At 35.7% G+C, this 25,973-nt stretch overlaps 1 protein-coding gene across 3 annotated transcripts in view; it reads right to left on the bottom strand.

Annotated features, from left to right (window-relative positions):
* The window catches only part of CNTN3 (contactin 3), a 317,071-nt gene that overhangs the window by 31,978 nt on the left and 259,120 nt on the right, over positions 1 to 25,973 (bottom strand). The window contains exons 14-18 of one of the 3 annotated variants that reach the window (XM_046675345.1): positions 4,865 to 4,982; positions 3,877 to 4,035; positions 3,628 to 3,777; positions 2,137 to 2,207; positions 927 to 1,161 (exon numbers count right to left, since the gene is read on the bottom strand). In XM_046675345.1, the coding sequence (XP_046531301.1) occupies positions 927 to 1,161; positions 2,137 to 2,207; positions 3,628 to 3,777; positions 3,877 to 4,035; positions 4,865 to 4,982 (733 nt within the window). The remainder of the gene's footprint in view (positions 1 to 926; positions 1,162 to 2,136; positions 2,208 to 3,627; positions 3,778 to 3,876; positions 4,036 to 4,864; positions 4,983 to 25,973) is intronic. The other 2 variants (XM_046675355.1, XM_046675364.1) reach the window with 2 other exon arrangements.

Below are 25,973 nucleotides of genomic sequence, written 5' to 3'. Positions count from 1 at the left end.
CCACCTTTTGCAATTTACTGCAAGGTCTGGGGGTAGAGGAGACGGTGTGAAGCCACATTTCACGAACTCAGAATGGTTAAGGGCAAAGGCCCTGGGTTAAAATACTAGCTCAGCATGGGTGTATGGATTTTGGCAAGTTTATTAATTTCTTTCATCAAACTTTCATTCTCTCATGTGTAAATGGGGAATAATAATATTACCTACATGTCATTCCTCCTTAGAAAATTCAAATTAGGTAATGTCTGGCAGCTAACAAGCATTTAGCACGTGTTGGCTCCTGTCATTCTTATTAGGAGGAACTATATAAGAAGCCAATAATTACCTGCTTTCAACCTATAAAACGGCAATTTCATATGATGCTCCTAACATTATTATTATTGTTTTCTAAAGAGGTGCGATATCTAGGGCAGGTAAAAAAGAAAGGCAGAGCAATGGAATGAATCCAGAGTGGAGTATGTCCGAATCTACAACTGGTGGAACATATCCTTCAAATCTGCACATGCCACACCTCTGGAATGTCATACTTCTGGTTCTCCTTCTCCACCTTGCTAATATCCTTTTCTCAGGCCATAAGACCATTCTAAAACTTGAGACTAGGGCACCTCCAGGAGAAGATCTTATTCTTACCCCAAGAAGAAGATAGCTGTAGAAGGCTATGCTATTCCTGGCTTCACAAGCTAGAACTTAGGATGTGTTCCTCATAAAAAGATTTTTAACCACTTGCTACACTCTCTAACTATCCTTGAGTCTCATACTTCAAGTAGGCATGGTTGATCTTTATTACCAGGACTGGGAATCCAACTACAACTTCAATCATTGTTCTTTAGAAGAAATATATCTGAAGTCACAAAGACCTTCCAAATCAGTCTTCGCAACACATCGGTTTATTAATTGGAACTGATACATAATCATAATGTTTTCCATACCTTCTTCTGCAGAGAACACTGTTGTCACTGGGCTAAATGGTCCTTCACCTTTGTTATTATAAACACCAACTTTAACTTCATACAGTGAAAATGGCATGATGCTTTCATTTCTAAAGACATATCTTGGGGTATCAGGAGATGTGACCACTGTCTGGATCCAGTTGGTAACTCCAAGAGGGCGGAAAGCGACAACATACCCAAAACCTTCACCATTCTGCAGTTCTTCAGGGACTGGCTACAAAGGAAAGACTTATTAAATCACCTTTACACATAAAAGTAAGGCAAAAATAAATGGAGCTAAAATCCTTAATCTTTTATAAAAGCCATCAAATAATAATCTACATCATATTAAGCAGTTGGCTAAAAAAAGGAGAAAAAGGTCAGTGGGACAGTCAGCTGCTTTTAAATAGACACACGCCACTCTTTCATAGCCATCCACACAATGAACTGGAATTTTCCGAAATTATTCCGACTTTTCAGCATCTCGTAGCCCCAATCTGAGTTTTGAATGATACGATATACTTTCAGTTGAATATACCTCATCTCTTAAGTCAAATAAAAATCACCTAATCCCTAATGTTGACTTTATGGAAAGAAATTACACATTGACGTGATAATTAAGTGCAAAGGAATAAAACTAAAAGAAACAAAAAGGAAGTAAAAACAACATTAAACTCAAAGCTGTATTTGGATCATGTCAAAAATTCCTATTGACACCCCATCAGATCTCTTGACTTTTTATTTTTTCATCAACATCTTCAAATAATAGATAATTCTAGCGCCTTCTGACTTTAAATGTGTTAATTAAAATTTTTCCTAATTATGACATAAAACAAGAGCTGAAAGAATGGCCAGGAAGCAAGTACTTGCTGGAATAAGTGATGTCATCAGTGGGTGTGCAGCTGCAGGTAAAGCCCTGAGGGCAGCTTGACTGTAAACAGCCAGGACTGGACTCTCACTCCTATGCTTACCAGCCAGATGACCTTGGGCTAATTGTTTAATACCCCTATGCCTTAGTGTTTTTCTATAAAATGTTGCAAGGAGTAAACGAAAAAAATATGCAAAAATGCTAGGAACAGTGATTGGCACAGAGTGAGCATTCAAAAATATTAGCTCTTAGTACTACTACCACCACCAGCCCCACCCAGGAGACCATAAAGATGTGGGAATAGCATCACCCTGAGGGGAAAGCTGCTGCCCAGACACTTACATCCCAGGTTATCACCAGTTCAGACCGGCTTCCACCTCCTCCACTGACTTCTGAAGGAGGCACTTCTGGAACTGTGTAGGTCAGAGAGATAGAAATGAAACCCTATCTGCATTTGGCATATTAATCTGAAAGAAGACTCAATGTTGCTTATTTTTAATATTTGAAATAATTTGAGCATTGGCACATTATATGTATATGTGTGTGTTTGTGTGTGCATATATTGGGGAAATCATCAAATAATTTATATTTGCAAGAAATTATCAAAGATTCAAAATCTCTCAAACAGTAAGAAAAAAAATGACTCAGTACAAAGATTAATAAAACGAGGAAAAGTGATTCACCAGGGATGATGGGAAATCAACCCAGCATGAGCATTTAACTTGTGACTATTCCAAGTGGAGATACAATTCTCAGAACAACATTGGTTTTATGTAAAAATGACCCAGACTCAAATTCTCTAATCCTGTTATGAGATATTCTTTCTAATCCTCACACAGGCATCAGATTGCTCACTTACGCTGAGAACTTTACGCTTAGTAAGTTGCATGACACAGCTAAAATATAAGTTCCCTGAAGGCAGCTCTTTGTCTGTATCCACCATATCTAGAAAGTGCTTAGCACACAGTAGATACTCCAAAAATATATGTTGTGTGAATAAATGAACAGAGCACCAAGACAGACACGGTTCCTTGATTTCTCATAATACCTGGGATAAATATTATATGCATTGTTGAGTAAAATAGCATCATTAAAATTATTGAAACATATTCCATGACTCTTATCTCAGCCTAGCTCCTAAATGATATGCTAGCTGTATTTCAAACATCATTTTAGTAATATTAATTAATGTGATAGATTCTGAAAAGTCTTTAGATTCTCTCAGATGCCTGAATAATGTAATAGTATGTACACTTTCTAATTTTCAGTTTTAATGTTAGGATATTTTTAGAATTATAAAAATAGTCTTATGGTTAACATTAACTGTTGCCCCACATGGAAAATTTAACAATGATTCTCTCTTAATTTAATACTTGCGGAGCCAAAATATACCTATTTTTCAATCGCTTAAGCTCACTCACTGAGCTTGATGGCAGACGAGATTTCCTAGGAGCAGAACTCCCAAATGTCATTATCCTACCAATTTGTCAATGCTTGTTATAAATGAAAACAGCAGTTCCCCTGTTAATAGGGTGTCTATGTCAGATAGTAATTATAACCTTAAGTGACAAAAACATATTCACTCTACATGCACTAATGAATGCTGACGATGGACTGAACTCTTAGAAAAGTCACACTACATCAGAGCCACTTAAACGTGTGTCTTTTGACAAATACCATATGGCCAGTCCTGCCATTAGATAGGTCAGATAATTGCAACAATGGATTATTGAGGCTGATCCCCTGCTGGCCTGGAGACCAAGCCAAGGGAAATGGAAATACACACCCAGGGCAAACCTATTAACCCATTACTCAGAAAACAAAAACACTAACCTGCCTCTTCAGTTCTTACTTTTTCTGAGGGTAAACTGGGTTCTCCACCTCCGATTTTGTTACTGGCTACAACCCGAAATTCATATTCCACCCACGGATTTAACTCGACTACAGTAGCTGTGTGTGTTTTCCCATCAATGACCTCAGGCACTACAAAGGAATATTTCAGAGAGGTAAGAGTCTGCACGTCTTAGCATTGACTTGAAATCCATTTATATGTACCAATGGTATTTGCCTCTCTTCCGTTACCTGTTGTGGCAGTTTGCCAACCCACGGAGAAAGGTGTCCTCGCCTGGACAGAATAGGATATAACTGGGCTATGGTTGTCTGTACCTTCTTTCCAAGAGAGTTGGGCTGTCGTATCTGTAATTTCATCTACCTTCACATTTTCTGGTGGTCCAGGTGAACCTAAGGTAGGCAATAATGCAAACAGTGGGCAGCAATTCCATAAATGTCATCCTCTTCTACCAAAGTGAAGAACATGTCACGTGACCACTTTAATACTTCCAAATGATCCCAATTTCAAAAGCACTTAGGGAAAAAGCCCATTTACCCTGCAATAAAACTACCACTTTTTCCCCTCCACATTTCTGTTGTTAAAACTTAAATCTGGACATGAATCAGTAACTCCAAAATCATAATAGTCCATGATTGCAAATGACACCGCTTTTTGATGCCTTTGTTCAGCAGGATTCCTGCACCTTTCCAGATTCATCATCCTTTACTTTTTGATGCCTTTTCCTTTAATCTCTTGGTACAGCTCTGTAGTTCCCAGTTTGTTATCTAGAGCTGTTTTATTCTAACATGCACTCTGGTCATTTTTCAGTCCAGAAGCAAATCAGTACCTTGGACAGTAGCTCAGATTGGCAGATTTTCTCAGGCATTGTGGATGATCCTGATTCTTTTAGAAGTAGTCACACACAGACACACACACAATCACTATTCTCTTTCCTATTAAACACTATCACTGAATTAATGACATGCTCAAAAACACATCAGCTTGGCAGAAGCTGTGGAATGCTTATTACAGTAAGAGCTATTTGAAGAGGAGACGAGATTTTTACTTCTTTGAATTAGCACCCATCCTTATTGTCACATCCTCTGGTCTATTGAGGGGGGATCAAATCAATATTATAACTCACAGGCTCATATACTATCTCATCATAATTTTTCCTCCCGTAAAGATTTCTCAGTTAAGATGTGGAATTATAAATCACACTGAGGCATTAATGTTTACCTCTTACTATGAGGTCAGCAGCAGATGAAACACTATCCACTCCTGTTTGTACCATGCACACATATTTTCCACTGTGTTTTAACTGAATGTTTCTGATCATTAAATCACCAGATGAACTCTGTTGGAAAAAACAGGTAATGAGCATATTGTTATTTTGAAAACACAAAGAATCTTGAAGGCTGTGGCCAACAACACCTTTGGGATGAAACCCGTATTTAGAGAGAAGACCAACGTGGTACAAGACCGAAGATTGCTACAGCGGAACCTATGGAAATAAAAACAAGTTAAAAACCATACACGACTGCAGACATAGATTTCTGTAGCTAAATAAACGATAAGCTTTCCCCTGGGCATTTACGGTTTCAAAAATAAATAAGGGCAGAGATTACAGTCTCAGAGTCTATTTATTTCCACTAGAATGACACCTCTTTTTATATCCACTGCTCAGCACCAGCTCAACTCATTTCTCTGGTTCCAACCTCTTTGCAATTATCTGCCTGAGAAGAAGAGGGAAGCATTTGGGTATCTGGTGGGAGATAAATGCAGCATGACAAGGGGATTACCACGGTTGAAACACTTTTCTGAACACACTGGAGCTTAAAAAGCCTAAAGCCTTTTAATTTCTTCACTACTGAATTTAAGGACAGTCAATATGAACCCCTCAATCAGAAGAAATTAAAACATTTTAAACCCTAAAAATAAAATAACAGTTGTCCCTAAAGACATTTGCTGACGTCCCCCAGCACCAATTAATGGAGCAAATGTATTTCTAAAAGCTCAACTTCAAATGGGTCTCATTTTAAAAGAATGTAAAATCACGTTTATAAAATGACTAACTGCAGGCCAGTTTCACACATGAGTAAAAATACAGATTGAAATAAAATCATTTGGAAAGCAAAGCTCTTTGAAAATTATTACTTACTGAAAAATGTCTAAAATGATATAGAAGAAGAGGCAATAAGCATTTATCTTATTAATTAAAAGGATAGTTTTACTCTTGGGGTTTCCTAGTATTTGTTGAAAGATGGATTCTACTATCCTGCTTTTAGGTAATTTCCTAAGATCTCTTACAGGGTAATTTCTTAAATATTGTTTGCCATCTGTAGGATTCCTAATGGGCTATTTTCTCTGTTGGTTGGATTGCATGGCTTCATCTTGAATTTCTTAAGTATTAGGAGAAGGCAGATGTGAGGTGATTGATGGCTGTAATTAAATGATAATCCAGAAACTGTTAAGTTTGCACATTTTACTTTCATCAAGTTGAACTTTTTTCTTTCTTTCCCTCTCTCTCTTTCTCCTCGGTTATTTAGAAATTTATCCCCAGGACAAAACCTTCAATGCTTGCTGACCTTTAGAAACTCTTCAGGTTTTATGAGGTTCATATACTCACAGGAGGTTGATTATCATTTCTATAGAAATCCCTTATTTTCAGTGAAGTAAGAACTGTTACTGTTAAATTCCACCAAGGCATTGGCATGACTTCTTCTTCTTCTCTATGTTTATTTGCTTATTATTGAAAGCAGTTGGAAAAGAGAATTGGAACAGCACTTAATTTATGTCCTTAGACCCATGAACATAACTTCTAGCCACACTGGCTGGTTTTGATTCTTGAAGGAGTGAGGAAGAAATTGATGTTGGGCTTGTCATATCTGTTCACTTTTGGTACTGATATGTTAAGAGAGAAATAACTTAGCTTGCTCATGTAAAAACCAAACCATCTTCCTGAAGAAATGGAGTTAGGGTCACCAACAGGTAAAATATAATTTTTAATTATCTTTATACACTGTAGATTGGAAAAAGGAAGCAATAAACTCAGGCATGTAGATAGTAGGAATCAGCTGGTTGTTTCAGGACCAACATGAAGTCGAGTAGATGAACACATAAATGGAAAATAAAATTTAATAAAAACTAAGAGGGATCCTCTCCGTAACTTTTGTCTCTTTCAATAATACACATTTCTATTGTTTCTCTTCTAGGGCTTTCTCTCTCTTGGACTATTTATTGTCTTTTAATGATGCAATATATAGAATCAAGATTCATCTTAACAAAAGTTCACTGTGAGCTTGCTGTATTAGATTCACTCAAGGGTAGAGAAGTATCTAAAGCATGGTCTCCGATCTTTAGGCTATAAACCCAAGCCAAGGTAATATATATTCAAGTGAAACAAGTTTTTTTTTTTTTTCAACTTTAGAAAGTTTACTTAATTAAGGTTAAATCAAATCCCATGGCACATACTATGTGTAGACAGCTTCATTATAAAAGAAGTGATTTCAAATCCTACTGAGGATGTGGAGCAACTGGAACTTCTATCACTAATGGGAGTGTAGACTGGTGCAACTACTCTGGAAAACTGTTTCGAAGTATCTACTAAGGCAGGACACATGCATAATCTACAACCCAGCAATTCCATTCCTAAGTATATACCCTACAGAGACGTGTGTGTATGTTTACTAAAGACATTCACAAGAATGTTTGTAGAAGCGCTATCCATAATGGCAAAAAAATGGTAATGACATAAAGTCTATTATAATAAAGTAGATAAATAAGTAGTAGAATGCCCATTTAAAGAAATACTATTAGGCTATGAAATAGATTGAATTATAACTACACAGATCAACACGGCTGAGTCTCAACATAAAAGATATAAATAAAACAGATTAAAAAAAGTACAGGATACTAATCTCTTGTGTCACAAATCTAGATAGTGTTATCTTTGGAGTAGTTAGTACTATAATGAGGCACCCTGGGGACTTCTGGGTTGTGGGTTATGTTGTTTACTGATTTCAGTGCTCATTACTTGAGTGTGTTCATTTTGTGAAAATGCACTGGGCTATACATTTATGATTTGCGCATTTTTGGATAGAATATAATGGCTCTCAAATTGCAGTTTTTATTACATACAACTATCCCTCTAAATGCTCCACATTAAACAGCATCATAGAACATCCTATAATTTCTTATCAACACGCAGTTGAGTACTCCCAGAAATTAAAAAAAAAGATCAATAAGGAAAAGGAAATTCCAAAGGAAGTTTCATTTATATCAAACTAGTTCTTGTCCCCATCAATTTTTTACTGTTAATAGTTAGAATACAGTTAATTACTGATTAACTGTGATAAAGGGGATAGAAGAATGTCCAGAAAAAATCACGTAAGATTAGTCAACTATATCTCAATAAATCTGAAAAAAAAGTCAAAAGGTAGTAAAATAGTACTGAACAGATTATTTTTCAACATATTTATAAATAAAATTGCATCTAATATTTACATATATTTATAAACACGTTTGTCATTCTTTAGAGTATAAAAGTGGTTCAAATAAAAAATTTAGGAACACCAATAATCTTTGAATACATTCTTAGGAACACCAAGAATTCTTTGAATAAAAAATAGCTTGTAGTCCATTTTCTGTTAAATTAGTCTTTGTATTGTTTTCCTAAACTCTACCTTTTCCCCTTCCCTCAATTAGAATGGACCAAAATTGGGAAGATGTAGAGTCAAAGTTTTTTTTCCCCTCCACATCCCTACTTCCTTTAAACCTTTCCCCTAAAATAGGCACAGTACTGTAATTCTCAGTCTTTCTAGAAGGCAAGTCGCTTTTCTACGCTGCTGACCACAGATTTACTTGGAAATGAAGCTTTGGGCAGTGGGAGACGCTTATTCCAATGGCTTACCTGGAGTTGAAGAAGTGGGAGACACTTCCCTAAGTCACACGAATTTTAGTTCTTTCTCAAATGCCCTATCTTTTTAAAATAAGATTATTCATTCAAAACTATTTATTAAGTAATTGCTGTACCTTAGTCACTGAGGATACGATAGTGAAAAACATACCACTCCTTATGTTCACGAAGCTTATAGTTGACAGTTACGAATCAAATGACAATAACAAATCAAAGTAAAACTACAACGTAATGCAAAGTACATAGAGGAATCTGTGATTTTCTGGAGTTTCAGTGAATTGATAGTTGAGCTGAGACTTGCAATATGAATACAAACTATGGTCTCCTCTAGGGCACTCAAACACATGCAGAGGCCTAAGGCAGGGGAGAACACAGTCTATTTGCGGGTGGGGGGAGTAGGCGGTGTCAGGGGTATAGTTAATCCACAAATTGTTAATCTGTCCACAGAAACCTAAAAGTTCACTGTAGCTGATTTCAGATTCATATTTGCACCTTAATGACAATAAACTTTTAATATTTTTATATTAAAATAAATTTTTAAGCTTTGCTAGAATTACTTGATTATCCAATTATTTGTTCCTCTAACCATGTAGATTTAGCCTAAAAAAGAAACTCATATTTCCAGAACATGTTACAGGTATAAACAGTCAATGGATTTGTAAGCCAAATCATCTTTGAAATAAATGCTAAGGGAAAATCCAGCGTGCATAAAATGAAATAGAAGAGGAGCTTATTAAGTTTTTCTTAGGTGATGACGCTAATGGAATTTTTGATGTAATTTAAAAACCTCTTTGCACTGAAAGAAAAACAGTACACGATGTGATAACTCATGCCAGGTGAAAATGAATAAGCAGACAGATCATTACTAATTACAGGTGGGCTGAAAGTATACTGTGATATCTCCCATATGCTAAAAACCAGGGTATAAAATAAACCTCGGAGCTCGGGCAACTTCTTGAACAGAGCAAGTGTAGCATAAACTTTCAGTATACCAAATTATCAGCAAAAACTAATTCCCTAGTAAGCAATCTGCATGTAAATGCTGCTGTTGGACTGCCAAGAAGCATAATTTTCTAGTTTAAGGGGAACAAAACCCAAAACATTTGACTGCTGTTTGGAAGGCAGGGTTGAATAGGCGGTCCTCCTCCTTTCTATCACTTTACACAGCCTGTTATTGTATAGATTCCAACATTCATCATTCTTCCCATCACTGGGTTGCCTTCCAAACCCTGACACTGCATGTAAATCATATCCAGGTGCCCTGAAAATACTAGAACCTGCTGGTTCCTTCTGGAACCTGGGTGCTGTTTTCCTCTGTGAAGGTCCGTGAAGGAACTGGTGGTACATAGGACTCGCCTCCGCATTTCTAACCAACCAAATTAAACCTTGCCCCCCACCAAACCCAAATGGCTGCAACAAGGTGCCGTTCATTACAAATGTGTACTGCCCACCCAAGGAACAGAAATAATTAGCAGCCATTGAAACACGAAACAGGCTGTCACACTCTAAACAGTTTTAATTTTTCTGACTAATTAACAATTTCATCTGAGATTGTCTGAACAGGTGATATTTAAAGCAGGTCACATGCAATCAGTTAATATCAAAATTTGCTCGACTTTCTTTGGTACCAATAAACTGGAATAATCGTCCCATTACAGGATTTAGAGTCCCAGCTTGTCCCATCATAACTGTTTTGAAAGAGTGACACATAACAGATAACAAAAACTCAGCCAAAGGTACTTCATTCATATCTTATCTTGTGTCAAATGCCCAAGTTGCTGCAAAAGTATCAGCTTTTCTATTTCAACATCAAGTTCACATTAACAAGTTAGGAAATTTTTTTCTGGGCGGTGTGGCATGTTGACAGGATAACTAACTGGGCGCTGGTGATCGCAGGATGCCTGGTGTTTGTTTCCACTCTGATTTTTAACTCAGTATTTTCTAAACTTCAGTCATTAGAGTTACACCTCCACAACTTTTTTCTTGCCATATCTAGTACCAAATGCTGTATTATTTACTTAGCTTTTTCTTAAACTGAATAACTTTCTTAAACTTAAACTTATATGGAAATCGATACGAAAAATGTATATTTTTATCTTAAATGGAACACTGCTGACTAAAATAATAGTTCACTGCCAAAATGCATACAGTGAGTAGAAAATACTGCAAATGGACACTGTCCAAAATAATGTACATGGACGCTAGCTGGACACTTTCAAAGTCTCTGAGACTGAGACCTTTGCTCTCTTAATTAAAAAGGGAGATTGGCAAGTATTAGAGAACCATTAGTGACAAACTTCACTCCATACTGAACCATTCTCCTTGATTTAACCTAAATGATTGGAATGAAATTGAAAATAGACCAGCCCTCTCATTCTATCTTATTTAATATTGCCTATCAGGCATCTTAACAACGGGGCTAGGTTTTGAGAAATGTGTCGTTAGGTGATTTCCTCATTGTGCAAACTTCATAGAGTGTACTCACACAAACCTAGATGGTGTAGCCTACCACACACCCATATGGTACTAATTTCATGGGATTACCGTTGTGTATGCAATCTGTTATTGACGAAACGTTGTTATGCAGCCCACAACTGTAGTTCTCAATGCTGGCTGTACAAGAAATTCACCTCAGAGTCTTTAAAAAAAATACCAGAGATGCCCCGGCCACATCCCAGAATAATTAAATCAGAATGGATTAGAAAGAGGAGACCCTCTAGCTGATTCTAACCAGGAGTTAGGGTCAAAAATCATCAAACTTGATGAGATTTTACATTCTTCATCTTCACTCTTCTTGGGAATAAAAAGGCTCAAGATAATCATTCAGATCTTTCCTAACTCCAAAATTCTGCAATTAATAAACACATGAAGTAATCATTAAGTCAGGCTATTCACTGCTGGCTCCTAAGCTGAGAACAGCACCCCTATACAAATTTTCATCTTAGAAGATGAATGAGAAAACTAGTATTTGTGAAACAGGTACAGTGTGTCAAGCACAAGGCTCATTTCCTCAACATTAGACTGCCTTGATAAGCTCATTGCAATTTTTAAAACAATAGTTACTGAAATAATTCAACATGCTGATAGATTTCTATAGATTCATACAGACACTTGCTGTTAGTCAACCTGAATGACTCTAGGAGTACTCTGGATTGATGTGAAAATTCTCACGTACAATCAAAGTTATTTCAAGTCATGAGAGCCTACCCTGAACAACACTCTAACTCATGGATTAAATCTTGTTTTTTTGTTTTTGTTTTTACCCTCCTATCAGAGGTTTAAAATACAGTGAGAGTAGATTTGCCCCTTGTAGAATGATAATACTAGTATATAAGAAAAGGAATCCATTAATACAAAAGAATAAAAAGCAGCTGTTTCATGGAGCCTTGATCAAGTTGCATCAAATGTCATATTTACTTCTAGTTCCAATTACTATTGTTACATAATAAATTACCCAAAACTTAGTGCTTAAAAAAAAAAACAGTGATCATCTATTCTGCTCAGGAATGTGTAATGTGAGCAGAGATCAGTGAGGACAGCTTATCTCCATTGTAAACCTCATCAGCTGGCGTGGCTTGATTGGGGACTGGCAAGCCTATTTACATGACTGGCAAGTTGGTGTTGGCTGTTGGCTAGGAGTTCAGCCATACCTGTGGGCTGGGGACTTTAGTACCTCTTGAGGTAGACCTCTCCACAGTGTGCTTGGATTTCCTCATATTACAGCAGCTGAATTCCAAGAGAAATTGTGCCCATGGAAAATGCATGCATTTTTCTGGTCTAGCCCCAGCAATCACATAGCCTCACTCCTGCTGTTCTTTATTAGTCAAGACAGTCACAAAGGTCTACTCGGTTTCAAGGTGAGAGGCATAGATTTCACCACTTACTGGGGAAGAGTGTCGAAGTCATACTGAAAGAAGAGCACGTTGGACAAGAGATGTTATAGCCATCTTTGGAAAACACAATCTGTCACACCCCTCCAGATTCCTTCTGTATCTGCAGCACTGCCTCTTTTTTTGGCTGACCTATTTGCCTCTTTTTTTTTTTTGCTGACCTATTTGGCATCTATATAAAATGGTTCCCTTACCCTCTGCCTTTTCCTTGGGTTCTTCCCGTCAGGAGATGCAAGGGAGGGCAAACACTAAGTTTGGGGTATTTACTCACCAAAATTCATCCTGCATGGCTGTTTTGAGTGACTGTGCCAAGAACCCAAACTAGGTTTAAAAAAAACACAACAAACCCTGGTGTAGACACTTGTCCTTTCAAGTCAGTAGCCATGTGTGAGCCAGAGATAGGACTCCTAAGCGGTTAGAGAGAATAAAATTATACCCTCTGCCTGGAGAGTTGCTCCAAAAGAGGTCACACTATCAACAACAGAATGATGAATTCCAACAGTTTTCGTGATACTTCAGAAGTGTAGATTTTTCATCTCAAAGTCTTACTGAAGAAGATAAAGAAAGACTAGCTTTGATATCAAATATGACCATCCTTAGACATTTTCTAGTAGAGAGTATGATCTAAAATTTTAAAGCCAATATAATAAAAATTTAAAAAATCAGTGTTTACTTTAATAAAAATACTCCACCTAAAATTTCTGAGTTTTGAGTCAAAAAACATTTAAATTGTCCCAAATTAGCCATTTGTTCTTCACCTTCTTATTCATGTTCAAATCAGTTAAATGGTATAATTAAATATTATGTCTTGCAAAGTAGAATGATTTTCTTTCTGAAATTGGAGCATAAAATCTAAGCCAGCATGAACAATTACCACTCAGTAATAAAAAGGCAAGTAACCTAATTAAAAAATGGGCCAGTCACCCTGACTTCCGGTTTTTGGTTAGCACATAAGCAGCCTAGCATCACCACTCCATCCTAACAGCAAGGAAAAAGCGAACAAAGTGAAAAATCAACAGCTCTTCTTAGATTTGGCAGAGAAGTGGAGTCACAGAGAAAACCACTGCCTTGAAAACTGGAGAAACCAACAGGTGAATAAAGAGAATCACAACTTACCAGAGCAGAAACCCACGAGCAAACACTTCCACAGGAGCCAGTACTGGGGTAGAGAAACCTGAACTGTGATTGATGAATTGCTGGAGGCTCAGTGTGGATAAGTCTGAGAGTTAAACTACAGGGAATTTTAGGTGGCTCCCCACTCTTTTATGAGTTTTGCCTCCAGGTCCTCACAGAGAACACAGAAGAAAAATCCCTGGTGTTTCTGGCAGGGTAAAGGAAAAGGAACCATTTTGAAATAAGCCAGAGGATTCTGTTCTTCTTCACAAAGTTTGTCTTCAGGAGAAGCTATTTTACCAGGGTCCACTTGGCTGGGGTTTTATCAGCACCTAATAACCTCATCCTGGGGGAAAGGAAATATCCAAATCCAGCTCGCTCTAGCCTTCCACAATGGGGAAGAGAAATACACAACTCCAGTCCCTCCAGCCATCTTGTCTCACCAAATGGGTGAGGAAAGACTAAGAAGCATTGGTGAAGTCCATAGTCCAGGGGCACAGGCTCACCGAAAGAACGAGATCTAATCATAGGACTACAGAATGCGTCCCCTCTCCACACACCCTACCGCTGCCTTAGTAAAGGCCCATCTACTGCCGTTCCTTTCACCCAGCACACCACACCTGCCTTTCAGTGAAAAATAACAAGGCATATTAAAAGCCAAAAAATACAGTTTGAAGAGACTGAACAAGCATCAGAACAGGCATCAGATATGGCAGGAACGCTGGAATTCTCAGATCAGGAATTTAAAAGAACTATGATTAAGATGCTAAGGGATTTAATGGAAAAAGTAGACTATATGCAAAAATAGATGGATAATGTAAGCTGAGAGATGGAAATTCTAAGAAACAATGGAAAAGAAATACTAGAATTCAAAAACACTGTAACAGATATAAATAATGGCTTTGACGGGCTCGTTAATAGACTAGACTTGGCTGTGAAAACAATCTCTGAGCTTGAAGATGTAACAATCAAATCTTCTAAAACTGAAAAAAGACTGAAGAAAAAAGAACCAAATGTTCAAGAACTATGGGACAATTGCAAAAGGTATAACATACATGTAATTGGGAATAGAAGTAATATTTGAAGCAATAATAACTGAGAATCACATCAAATTAACATCAGATACCAAACCACAGATCCAATAAACTCACAGAAAACCAAGCAGGATAAACACCATAGAAATTACACCTAGGCATATCATATTCAAACCTCAAAAAACAAAGATAAAATCTTGAAAGAAGCCAGAGGAAAACAACACTTTACCTACAAAGGAAGAAAGATAAGACTTACATCCTAACCTCCTTAGAAACCATGCAAGAAAGAAGAAAGTGGCATTAAATAATTAAAGTGTTGAGAAAAGAAATCCACCAAACTAGAATTCTGCACCTGAGAAATTATCCTTCAAAAGTGAAGGAGAAATATACTTTCTCGGACAAAAAAAATACTAAGGAAATTTGTTGCCAGTATACCTGCTTTGCAAGACATGTTAAAAGCAGTTCTCCAGAGAGAGGGAAATAAAATCTTAGATTTCTATAAAGAAAGGAATAGCATCAGAAAATAAATAAGTGAAAGCAAAATGAAACCTTTTATTTATCTTATTCTTAATTGATCCAATAGATAGTTTTTCCAAAATAATAATATCAACAATGAATTTGGTTATGCATATCTTATACATAATATATATATACACTATATATATATATATATGCTTATATATGGATGTGTATAAGTAAAATGAAAGACAGCAATGATACAAGTGACAGGAGGAAGAAATTAGGAATTTTTTTATTATAAGGTATTTGCTCTACCAGTAAAACAGTATAGGGTTACTTGAAAGTGAAACTTGATTAGTCGTGAAAGTATATTGCAAACTCTAGAGTAGCTACTAAACAAAAAGTAGTAAAAAATAAAGTATAATTGATATGCTAAGACAGGAAAGAATATGGAATCATATGAAATGCTCAAATAAAAGCACAGAAGACTGAAAAAATGTGGAAGACAAAAATAGGAACAACGAACAAGGGCAACAAATAGAAAACAAAAAATATGGGAGATATTAATCCAACTATAGCAGTAACCACCTTAATGTCAATGGCCTAATTACACCAATTAAAAGACAAAGATTGTCAGAGTGGATCAAAAACCAAGAACCAACTATACCTTGTCTATAAGAAATCCGCTTAAATATATAGACACATATAGATTAAAAGTAAATGGATAGAGAAAAATATACCATGCTAACATTAATCAAAAGAAAGTGGGAGTAGGTATATTAATTTCAAACAGAGTGACTTTAAGGAAAGTTATCAAGGATAAAGAGGGGAATTACATGACAACAAAGGTGCAATACTCCAAGAAGACATAACAATCCTTAATGTATATATGCCTAACAACAAAGCATCAAAATACACGAAGGAAAATCTAATAGAACTGCAAAGAGAAATAAATGAATCCACTATTTTAGTTGGAGAATTTAACACCCATCTATCAAAATGGACAGATCCAACAGGTAAAAATACAGTAAAGACATAGCTGAATTGAACAGCATTATTCATCAACTGGATATACATTACTTCATCCAAAAACAGTAATGTATATCTAGTTGATTAATAATTAATAATATAAAATCAATAATCTAAGCTTGTACCTTAGGAAACTAGAAAAAAAAGCAAATTAAGTCAAAAGTAAGCAGATAAAAAGAAATAATAATAATAAGACTAGAAATGAATGAAATTGAAAACAGAGAATCAATAGAGAAAATCAATGACACCAGAGTCTAGTTCTTTGAAAAGATCAATAAAATTGATCAGCCTGTAGTCAGGCTAATCAAGGAAAAAAGGAGAAAGAAAACACCAATTACTAATATCAGAAATGAAAAAAAGAAATCACTACAGATTTCACAGACGTTAGAAGGATAATAAAGGAATACTATGAACAATTCTATGCCCACAAATTTGATAACCTACATGAAGTGGACAAAATCCCTGAAAGTCAAAAACACATACAAGAAGAAAAAAGACAAGCTGAATAGACCTATACTATCAAAGATATTAAATCAATAATTAATAACTCTGCCAAACAAAAAGCAACAGGCCCAGATAGGTTCACTGGTGAATTCCACAAACCATTAAGGAAGAAATTATAACAATTCTCTGCACTCTCTCACAGAGAATAGAAGTTAAGGGAATATGTCCTAACTCATTCTTTGAGGCCAGCGTTATCCTAACAATTGAAACCAGACAAAGACATTATAAGAATAAAAACCCTACAGACCAGTATCTCTCATGAACATACATGCAAAAATCCACAACAAAGTATTAGCAAATCGAATTCAATAATGTATAAAAAATTATACAACACAAACATGTGGGATTTATCCCAGTTATGCAGGGATGGTTCAATATTTGAAAATAATTTAATGTAATCCATTATGTCAACAAGCTAAAAAAGAAAAATCACATTATCATATTAGTAGAGGCAGAAAAGCATTTGACAAAAAACCCCCAACCTATTCATGATAAAAACTCTCAACAAACTAGGAATAGAGAAGAACTTCCTCAATTTGATTAAAAACATCTACAAAATACCTACAGCTGACATCATTCTTCATGATGAGAAACTTGAAGCTTTGTTGCTAAGATCAGGAACAAGGCAAGAATGTCCATTCTCACCACTGCTTTTCAACATTGTACTGGAAATTCTAGTAACGCAATAAGACAAGACAAGAAAATAAAGGGTATACAGATTGGGAAGAAAGCAATAAAATTGTCTTTTTTTCTCTGATAATATGATGATCTATGTAGAAAATCTGAAAGAATAAACTAAAAACCAAAATCCCTGGAACTAATAAGCAACTATAGTAAGGTAGCAGGATAAAAATTAGTGTACAAAAGTCAACTACTCTCCTATATACCAGCAATGAACAAGTGAAATTTGAAATTAAGAACACATTACTATTTACATTAGCATCCAAAAAATGGAAATACTTAGGTATAAATCTAACAAAACACATACAAGAACTATATGAGGAAAACTCTAAAACTCTGATGAAAGATATCAAAGAAGAATTAAAAAAATGGACAGACATTCCATGTTCATGGATAGGAGGATTCAACATTGTCAAGATGTCAGCTTTTCCCAACTTGCTGTATAGAGTCAATGCAATCCCAATTAAAATCCCAGCCAATCAGTTTGTGGATATTAAACTGAATCTAAAGTTTACATGGAGAGAAAAAAGACCTAGACTAGCCAACTCAAAATTAAAAACATCGGGGCCGGCTCCATGGCCGAGTGGTTAAGTTAGCGTGCTCCGCTGTGGTGGCCCAGGATTTGGATCCTGGGTGCGAAAATGGCACTGCTCGTCAGGCCACGTTGAGGCAGCGTCCCACATCCCACAACTAGAAGGACGTGCAACTAAGATATACAACTGTGTATGGGGGGGTTTGGGGAGATAAAGCAGAAAAAAAAAAAGATTGGCAACAGTTGTTAGCCCAGGTGCCAATCTTTGAAAAAAAAATTAAAAACATCTAGCTCCATGAAAAATAATGTCAAGAAAATAAGAACTCAAATCACAGGATAGGAGAAAATCTTATAGACACATCTGATAAAAGACAATCATCCAAAACATACAAAGAATTCTTAAAACTCAACAGTAAGAAAATAACCTGATTTGAAAATGAGCAAAATACCTGAACAGACACCTCATCAAAAAAATACACAGATGAAAAGTAAGCATATGAATATATATTCAATATCATATCCCATTAGTGAATTGCAAATTAAAATAATAATGAGATATTACCATACCTATTAGAAAGGCCAAAATCCAGAATACTGACAACACCAAGTATAAGGATGTGGATCATCAGGAATTCTCATTCATTGCTTGCGGGATTACAAAATGGTACAGCCACTTTGGAAGACAGTTTGGTGGTTTCTTACAAAACTAAACATACTCTTACCATATGATCCAGCAATCTTGCTCCTTGATATTTACCCAAAGGAACTGAAAACTTATGTCCACTCAAAAACCTGCACACAGATGTTTAGAGCAGCTTTATTCTTAACTGCCAAAACTTGGAAGTAACGAGGCTGTCCTTCAGTAGGTGAGGGGATAAACTGTATTCCACCCAGTCAATGGAATATTATTCAATGCCAAAAAGAAATAAGCTGTCAAGCCATTAAAAGACATTAAAGAAATGCAAATGTATATTACTAGGCGGAAGAAGCCAATCTGAAAAGGCTACCTACTATATAATTGCAACTATGGAACATTCTGGAAAAATATAAAACTACGGAGACAGTAAAAATCATTGGTTGCCAAGGGTTTGGAGGAGGGAGCAATGAATAGGTGGAGCACAGAGAATTTTTATGGCAGTGAAACTATTCTATATGATACTATAATGGTAGATACATGTCATTATACATTTGTCCGAACCCAAAGAAAGTACAATACCAAGAGTGAACTTTAACGTAAATTATGGGCTTTGGGTCATAATGATGTGTTAATGTAGGTTCACGGATTGTAACAAATGTATCACCATGATACGGGATGTTGATAGTGGGGTAGACTGTGTCTGTGTGAGGACAGAGGCTATTGGGAACTCTGTACTTTGCACTCAATTTTGCTGTGAACCTAAAACTGCTCTAAAAAAATAACGTTTATTAATTTAAAAAATAGGCCAGTCATAAAGGACTACCTATTGTATGATGCATTTATATGAAATGTCTAGAAGGGTAAATATATAGACAGAAAGTTGATTAGTGGTTGCCTAGTGCTGGTAGTGGGGAGGTGTGGGGGGGTTGGTTACAGTTAAGGTGTGTGAGGTCTCTTTTTAAAGTAATTAAAATATTCTAAAATTGATTTTGGGGATGGATGCACAACTCTGTGAATACACTAACAGCCATTCAATTGCAGACTTAAATGCTGGAATTGTATGATACGTGAATTATTTCTTAATACAGCTGTTAAAAATAACCTAAGCCAGCAAGAGTTAAAGATAATGCTATGATCAGCGGGCATCATTTTTCTTCTCAGTTTTATTTATTTGTTCATTTATTGGATTTATGAGAGTTATCCCTTTTTGTGACATGTCCCCTTTCAAGATGTATTCATGAACTTTAGCCCCATCCCCTTTTGCAAACCAAACCAAAATTATAAACTGCTAGCTCTTTCCCCCAATAAACATTAGCTTCAGCTTCTAGAGATGAGATTTTTTTTAAATCTTCAAATCACAGATGCAGGTAAGTTATCTGTTACGGATATTTACAAGTTGATGGTTCTGAAGGAATTATAAGCAATATCAAATGAAGTATTACTGACTCTCTTAGAACTCCTAGAGATTTTTAAAAGTATTGTAGATAACGGTGCTTGGATTTTTACATGCTGGTGTATACACGATCATATTGACAGGTACACAAACAAACACATTAATATTTCTTTGGTGGTAGTTTATGGTTTTCAATTGGCTAGTAGTAGAGGCGTTCCAATAGTGGAATCCCAGTATGTCCTAAGATCATCAACAAACAACTGATGCCTCTCCCGCCAGGAAAAAAGTCAACTCCTAAGAATTGGCGAGATGCAATTTTAGTGAAAGTTGTGGGGAATCAAGATGAAATTCACAGCAAAATCTCCCTGAAGTTTTCTTTAAATATCTGCATCTCCCCCACAGGTTCTCTCCCAGTGGCACTAGCCTCTCTAATATCCTCAAATTTTCTTCTGTAACCCTCTCTGAATGCTAGTTCTAAAATCTTCCCCGTATTCCTCTTCAAATTCCCACAGGTTATATATCCTATTCAACCCAAGGAAAGTTATGGAAATTCTTAGGAAAAGAAGAATATAGATTTTTTTTGACTACATGAAAATGAAATCTTTTATTTTATGAATGACATAATAATAAACAAAGTTAAAAGAAAAGTGACATACTGAAAGAAATCTCCAGCAAATTAAACTAAGTTATAATTAGTAGCTTGAACACATAAGGACCTACTGCAAATCTGTAAAACAAAAGTTCTGATTCCAAGAGGAGAAATGAGCAAAAGAAATGAATTTGCAATTTATGGAAGAGGGAGCTTATATTGTGAGACAGGAAATGGCCAGTACATATTGTGAATTTGCATCTAAGTGAAGGATTTTCTGCTGTGATCTCAGGAGAACACAGTCTAATGGACACATGAAATAGATGATATGAAAATCTGATACATGCAAATGTCAGTTTCATTACTTTGTCTCTGGCAAAAATAAAATAGGTCTTATCTAGCTGATCATTGTCTTGAAACAGTTTGTATTTTGTTTTTGTAACTTCTGAAAGTCATTCTCTATTGCCAGACTAAAAAAAAAAAAAAGTTTTTGAACATTCTTCCACATAGTGATCCAGGTAGCTGGGCTTTTGATAATTTTTCTAGCTGGAAATAAAAAGGTAATTTTTTTCTCTCTCTTCTACAGAAGTAATCTTGTATTGCACAAGAGTCAGTATTAAGCCTGCAATTTCCCTGATTTGGAAGAATCAGTTCTAATTCTAAATCTTTCTTTGGTATCCAAATTACTAATAAGCAAATGGAGAGATTCTCAATCTCATTATTAATCTTAGAAATGAGAAGTTGGTGATAATGAGGTATCACTTCTCAACCATCTGTTTGGCAGAAAATTTTTTTAAAAATCAAGGGAAAAAAACATGTGTGTGGGGAAGGATTTGGGTCAACAGGCACCCGCATGTTCTGCTCATGGGAACATAAATTGCTGCAGCTTTCCTGGAAAACCATCTAGAAACAATGCTACCTCTAGTGCTGATAGTACTAAGAGTAATAATACTAAGAACAACAAGATCTAACAAGTGTTGTTCTAAGTACTGTATACATACCTCTAAATAAGCTCATATTATCATCTCAGATGAGCAAACTGAGGCAAAGGAAGATAAAGATCGACAGTTCATAAGAGAATGAAATCGGTTTCAAAAGCCAGAATTCTGAGTTCAGATTATGTAATGATGAAACCATATGTTTATAATTCTAATTGGATCCAACAATTCCCTACCAGCAAACACCTTCAAAAAACTCTCTGGGAATTACTGACAAGGTGCCATTATTCTTCTTTCCAAATACTATTAACTACTCTTTTCCTTACCCGGTTTCTTACTCTAAACACTCTCAGAATTATTTAAACTGGAACCTGACTGTTAGTTATTTTTAAACCATGGAAAAATTTAAGAAAAATTACAAGCCTTACAATGCACGGCTGTTTTATTTCATCTAGAAGTCCTGACTTTTTATGATTCTTTCCCTTTCTCTATATATCTATATATCCACCCACCCATCCATTCATCTACCATAAGAAAGTATTGTAGTTTTCTTTATTTAGTCCTTGCATGCTTCTGCAAATTATTAACACGTATTTTACCTTTTGAGGGAGTTTTCTGTCCCATTATGCTTTCTTATTGGTTATTGTTGATACATAAAAAAGCCATGACTTTTTGTAAATTTATTTTGTATCCAATTTTAGAGTTGATATTACTAGGTTTTGAGTACCTTGAATATCATTTTGTCCTCAAATAATGGTAATTTTATTTCCTGATTTCCAAAGTTAGACCATTTGTTCCTGTTCATATCTTATTGCTTTGGCTCAAAAATCTCCAAACATGGTTTTTTTCTTCTCCCCAAAACCCCCCAGTACATAGTTGTATATTGTAGTTGTGAGTGTCTCTGGTTGTGTCCAAACGTCCAAAAGTATAGTTGTCCCTCGGTATCCATGAGGGACTGGTTCCTGGAACGCCTGTGGATACCAAATCCGTGGATGCTCTAGTCCCTTATATAAAATGGTGTAGTATTTGCATATAACCTAGACACATCCTCCCATATACTTTAAATCATCTCCAGATTACTTATAATATCTAATACAATGTAAATTGTTGTTATACTGTAATGTTTAGGGAATGATGACAAGAAAAAGAGTCTGTGCATGTTCAGTACAGATGCAATCATCACAGACCTTTGGATCCATGGTTTGTTGACTCTGCAGATGCGGAACACACAGATATGGAGGGCCCACTCTAATGGTATTTGTGTGTATCCCTGCCTTGTTGCTCATTTAAATAAAATTATTCCTGGTATTTCCCTTTAAAGACATTTTTGGGATGGGGAGAAAGTATTTTACTGTTCCTATAATAGGTCATTAATTTTATTGAATGTCTTCTAAGTACCCATTGTGAACACTGTGGTCTATTTTATTAGATCTATTTATATGATACATGCACATTTGCTAGAATAGCCCCTAATAGTTTATGAAGGGCTTTTTTTAAATACAATGTTCAGTCTGGCTTGCTAAAATTTCATTTAGGTTTTCCTATCATATTCATGAAATTGATTTATATCTATTAATTATTTGCTATCTTGCCAGGTTTTGTTCTCAGGAATACGCTAGCCTTAAAAAATAAACTGAAAAGATTTTTAACTTTTCATGTTGTCAAATAGTTTGTATAATAGAATACTTAACTGTTTCTTGAAAACTTGAAAAAAATTTACCAGTAAAATAACCAACCCTGGAATCCTTTTTTTGGGGGGTGGGGGGATGTTATTGATTTACATGTTTTCTTAATTATGGATCTAGTTAGGTTTTCTAATTCTTGTTAATTTTGATCATTTATATTTCCTCCCAAATTTTCCATTTAATTGGTTTCCATTTACTATATATGACTCGAACATGGAATGCTCTGTTTTTTAATATTTCTTTCTTATCTGTTATATTCTTTCTCACTTCTGATCTTAGTCTTTTTATCTTTATTATTCATTGATATTGTCTAGAGTTTAACTGTTGCTTTTTGACATTCCATTCATTCCATTTGTTCTTCCCATCTCCTTTCTATATACAGTCATACGTCATTTCACCACGGGGATGCGTTCTGAGAAATGCGTTGTTGGGTGATTTCATCCTTGTGCAAACATCCTAGAGTGTACTGACACAAACCTAGATGGCATAGCCTACTACACACCTAGGCTGTATGGTACTAACCTTATGGGACCACTGCCATATATGCAGTCCATTGTTGACTAAAATGTTATTAACACATCAGTGTAATAGTTTTGTTATTTTTCTTTCCTAAATTTTACACGGGTGTGAAAAGAATGAAAAAGAATGTGTATTTTCTATTTGTAGGGTAAATTTTTTATATATATCTGGTACTTCTATTACAATATACAGTCATGTGCTGCATAAGGATGTTTGGTCAACTATGGACTTCATATAAAACTGTAGCCCCATAAGAATAGTATCACATAGGCTAGGTGTATAGCAGGTCATACCATCTAGGTTTGTGTAAGTACACTCTATATTTGCACAATTGCAAAATTGCCTCACAACACATTTCTCAGAATGTATCCTTGTCGTTAAGTGACACATGACTATAGTATCAAAACTGTCTTTTTCTAATTTTTGGTAAATTGATCCATCAGTGGTTGAAAGAGAAGCTCTCAAAGACTACACGACAATTTTGTTTCTCATTCTCTTTGCTTTTGACTTGATATATTTTAATGGTACGTTATTTGGAGTATTATGATTTATGATTATTATACCTTCATAGCAGAGCAAAATTTTTCCAAAATAAATTTATCCTTTTTATTCTTAAGGTCTGCCTTGAATTGTTACTATTATTATTATTATTTTTTTAAATGAACACTTGTCACTTTCTTTGTTTGTTACATTTGACTGGTAAATATTTGCATATCTTTTCATTCACATCCTTTTATTTATAGCCTTGTTTTTTGTTGTAACTGCTGTTTTTATGGCTTTTAGTTCAAATTATATGTTACTTGGTTTGACTTCTGCTAGTCTTCTTATAAATTTAAATCTTACGGGGTTTCTACCAGAGGTGGATTTGGACCACTCATCTTAACAAACATTGTACTGGATAAGCAGCCCTGAGATACCAATAACACTTTAAGTAGGAACTGAGCCTCTACATGCCTGGGTGAGCAAATGAGGAGTTAGGGAATTAAACTCAACTTCAACTGTTTTGTGCATTTCCCTTTTTCCAACAGGCATAGGAGAATCTGTTTTTTCACCCCCAAATGGCACTGTGGGAGGAATGGGCTTCAGGGAAGTGTGTTCCAGATGAATAATAGTAATTCCTCTGGTCTAACCCACAATTTATGAGCTCATTACTGGGTATATTCTCTTGATTCTTCCACGACAGCTGATGTTTTGAATTTGGACAAGATATAAAATTTATAAGACATTCCAAGTGGGAGATGTTTAAAAACTCAAAATATCACCACAAGTAGTGTTTGGAATAAGTGCTTTGCCTCAGATTTGTATTTAAAATGCACATATAACCTTTTATATACTTTTATATTGTAAAAGAACTGTTATTTTCAGACTTTTAGTCATCATACCTAAATAATTCTATGAAACAAATCAAGTCAAAGGGACCATATTGTATTATTACACACAAAGGATTACTTTCAAAGATATTCTTTTCTACCTCCGAGAGCTCGGAAATACAGCAAGTCTCAGGCGCACAAGTAGCTGCTGTAACTAGAGTGAGATTGTGGCCCATGGGAGATAAATCATATTGAAGCCAGCCAGTTAAATGAATGGCAGATTGGTTGTCACTGCTAACCTTCTTATTGCTTCCAGTGACTTTTATCCACACACATTCTAATTCATCATAGATCCAATTCCACAAAATGCTTGTAAAGCTTACGGTGTGGCTCCATCCATTCTTCATTTCTCAAGTGCCTCTACCACGTCAAGTTTATCAAAGCATATTCATTTAAACATCCTTACAATACACAGTGAACTCTTGGTGTGTTTAGGTTCAAAAGTTTCTAGCTACAGTGAACCCCTATCATATAACATTAGGTCTAAGTCCAAAAGTTAGCTTATGAGGCAAGTCAGAATTATCCTTGGATATTTTTAAAATCATACTTAAATTGCCAGGCTCTAGATCCTTAGGTAACAGCCAATAATGTTCTTTTGTTTATCTTGGACTTTGGACTATTATCTCCTTATTCCTGTCAGTGGAATCTAAGGTATATTTAAAAGTAGAGAAAGAAAAATATTATACTGGGGTGAATGATGGAATCTGCCTTCCTTTTCTCTCTCTCTCTCTTTTTTTAGCTGAGTTCATGGAGTGGAATTCTGTTGGTTAAATATGAGTATGAGTATATTAAATATAAATATGAGAATGCTACCGGGTTGGCTCTGTAGCTGAGTGGTCAAGTTCGAAGGCTTGGCTTTGGCGGCCCAGGGGTTTCACCAGTTCGGACCCTGGGCATGGACATGGTACCACTCATCAAGCCATGCTGAGGCAGCATCCCACGTAGCACAACCAGAAGGACCTACAACTAGAATATACAACTATGTACTGCGGGGCTTTGGGGAGAAGAAGAAAAAGAAAGAAAAGAAGATTGGCAACAGATGTTAGCTCAGGTGACA

The sequence above is a fragment of the Equus quagga genome, chromosome 1 (assembly GCF_021613505.1).
Source record: "Equus quagga isolate Etosha38 chromosome 1, UCLA_HA_Equagga_1.0, whole genome shotgun sequence".
NCBI classification, from domain to species: domain Eukaryota; kingdom Metazoa; phylum Chordata; class Mammalia; order Perissodactyla; family Equidae; genus Equus; species Equus quagga.
The sequence above is the reverse complement of the archived record's forward strand: the minus strand, read 5'-3'. Positions and strand labels throughout refer to the sequence as shown.